This window comes from Penaeus monodon, chromosome 23 (genome assembly GCF_015228065.2).
Source record: "Penaeus monodon isolate SGIC_2016 chromosome 23, NSTDA_Pmon_1, whole genome shotgun sequence".
NCBI lineage: Eukaryota > Metazoa > Arthropoda > Malacostraca > Decapoda > Penaeidae > Penaeus > Penaeus monodon.
This window is the reverse complement of record NC_051408.1, coordinates 34,194,521-34,197,161: the sequence shown is the minus strand read 5'-3', so window position 1 is coordinate 34,197,161 and position 2,641 is coordinate 34,194,521. Positions and strand designations below refer to the sequence as shown.

The 2,641-nt window shown below is 33.0% G+C and overlaps 1 protein-coding gene across 1 annotated transcript in view; it reads left to right on the top strand.

Annotated features, from left to right (window-relative positions):
• Positions 1-2,641, top strand: part of LOC119587945 (E3 ubiquitin-protein ligase TRIM37-like) — a gene marked incomplete in the record, with an annotated part of 49,872 nt that overhangs the window by 47,115 nt on the left and 116 nt on the right. The window contains 1 exon segment of the mRNA XM_037936657.1: positions 585-2,641. Within this exon segment, the coding sequence (XP_037792585.1) occupies positions 585-750 (166 nt within the window).

The following is a 2,641-nucleotide window of genomic DNA, read 5'->3' as shown; positions in this document are numbered from 1 at the left end:
CCAGTTATTCAGTCTGATATTACTTGACATCTTTTTGAATATGTCCTTAATTTGTTTGGAGTACTTAATAAGTATCTCATTCTTTTCTTATTTATCATTTGCTTGCTGTGTCTTGCAAATATATTTGCCTTTTGCTATACATGCCTGGTACCAGCAGTGAATAAGTTTAATTTAATGTGATAAAAAACAGCATATGAGAGAATAAGCCTGCATTTGGTGGATAGCTTTATACTCTCTGGCTTATGTTATACTTTTTAGTTAATAAGTCTTATTGGTTTGTTGTAGAGTGCATAATGTTTATTGACCTTGTAATACTTGTTAACATTATAAGTTTGAGCTTTATATTGGCCCTCAGGATTTACAGTGTGTTCATCATTATTTTTATATCATGTTAAAAGATTGTACTTAGTGTGCCTTCCGATCAACTTGTATGTTTAGTGTCAATAATAAATACAAAAACAGTTACTTCCAAATTTACATGAAACAGCTGTATTGGTAAAATCAGTTAGTAGCATTCCTTTTCAAAATGATGAATGACAGGAAAGGAAAGGGCAAATATGTTAAAACACAATTTTCACTCACAGCAAAATGGCGGAAACCAAAGGAAGTGAAAAAGCGGGCTGGGCAGCAGCTGCCAGTCTCCCGTTTACCCTTGGCTTCAAAATACCCGCAGAGAAGCATACCCAAGATAAAGCTCAGGACAAGAATAGGGATAAAGAAGACAGGAGACCCACCAAGGATGACAAATGAGAAGAAGACATAAAAGAGCCACTGTCTGTGGCTGCAAGTTGGAGAGAAGGGAAAATGGTTGGGATGGTTTAAACCAAAGTTAATTTTATGGCCAAATTTGAAGCAGAAAAGAAGAGAGAGAATTTGAACTTGAATTTTGTTGTAGATTATATATGAATTTTAAGTTGGGAAAAGTAATTTTAAGTGAATAAACTGCAGGTATGCAGATTATTTAATATTTGTTACTGTTGTATCTTTTTTCCACTGAAGACCAAAACTCCTAGAAAAATGTTGAGGTGCCAAATGCCCTAACTTGCAATGCTGTGCTGCAAGTTAGAAGCATAGGCAAAATCCTGCAAGATGTAAAGAATAAAATTCATCAACTGTTGAAAATTGCTGAAAGCTAGAGAGTTGTCAGCAAGCATCCAGTAGTAATTCATAATTACAACTTTATGATGTTTGTGAAGAAAAGTCACAGCCAAAGTTTAGTTTACTGTTTTTTAAATATCAATTATGATTCAAGTGTTTCCAATTGTTAGATTGTGTTGGTTGGTTTTATATCAAGGGTTTATTCTGTGAAGTAATGTGGAGTCATAATTATTTCCCAGTGATGCATTAACAGAAATAAAAATAGAAGTTAGTGTAAACTTTGAAGTAATGAATTGTTAAGCAGTCTTGTTCCCTTTTCTCCTGGATAGAACACGTGTATTCATACTAAAGAACCCAGTGCATCTGGCTTTGCTCATGAAAAGGATGATGGTTTTCGTCCTCATTTTTAGACAGATTACACAGAAAACTTTTACCCCTCAAGTTATTTTTAACTGAAGGGAAGAATTACCATGGTAGCATTGATGTGTAGGACATCAGTGTCTCTCAACTATTTTGTATGTAGTAGATATTTTACCTGAGAATTAATACGATATAGAAGGCCATCTTCTGTTAGGAAAATGTATGTTCATGGCTAATTGTTGTTAATACTGTTCAAGTATATATTTTTAGTCAGAATGTGAGAAGTGACTGTGTACATGGTAAAGTGAGAATACATGGTGTTGTGCAAGAGACCGGAGAAAGTAAAGTAATTGATATTTTTATTCTGAACACTGCATTTTAAAGTAAAAAAAAATTGTGACATTTAGTCTAGCACTTTGCAGTTCAGTAAATGCATTTGTGTGGAATTTAGAAGTAGAATTATATGTATCCAGTTAATTGCATTTTACACAAACAAAATTGAACCTCTCCAACTGAATTAACTTGAAATGGGTCTGAAAAGCTGGAAAGTGTTACAGAGATATTTATATGTGAATGTTGGTGCTCTGAGCTGGACTTGGTAAAGAAAGTGTTATTCTGTAAAATATGTAATATATTAATATATTAAGAAAACTAAAGCAACCCTTCAAATTTTGCACTAGAATGGTTGCTGCCTTTACTAATGTTTGAAAAGAAAAATTACACCTGCAATTTACCATCACCTCCAATGGTCCATTTCATATGACTGAGTATGAAATAGATAACTTGTATGGTTATAAATGAAGTCACCGGAAATACTGAAGAGGAATACTAAGGCAACTATAGTGCTAACATGGGGGAATTTCTCCATATGATTTCTAGTGAGTCACCAAATCAAGGCTAAAGGTGTAAAGGCATTATAGCTTTGTTTATATTTAACTTCTTATTGGAGGTCAGAATCTTTCAGTTAGTCTCTATGCAGGAAGTGGAATATGATATAGGGGCTCTCTGTCTAACTTGTATTATTTTGAATCTTTTTATATGATGGATTACAAAACCTGATGTTACTCAGATGTATTCATAAATAGAATACATTAAAAGCTGTATGATTATTTCCATTTCATAAATCATATATTTTTTTCATAAAAATTGCATTATTTTTCCATGAGGATGTACAAATGCCTTA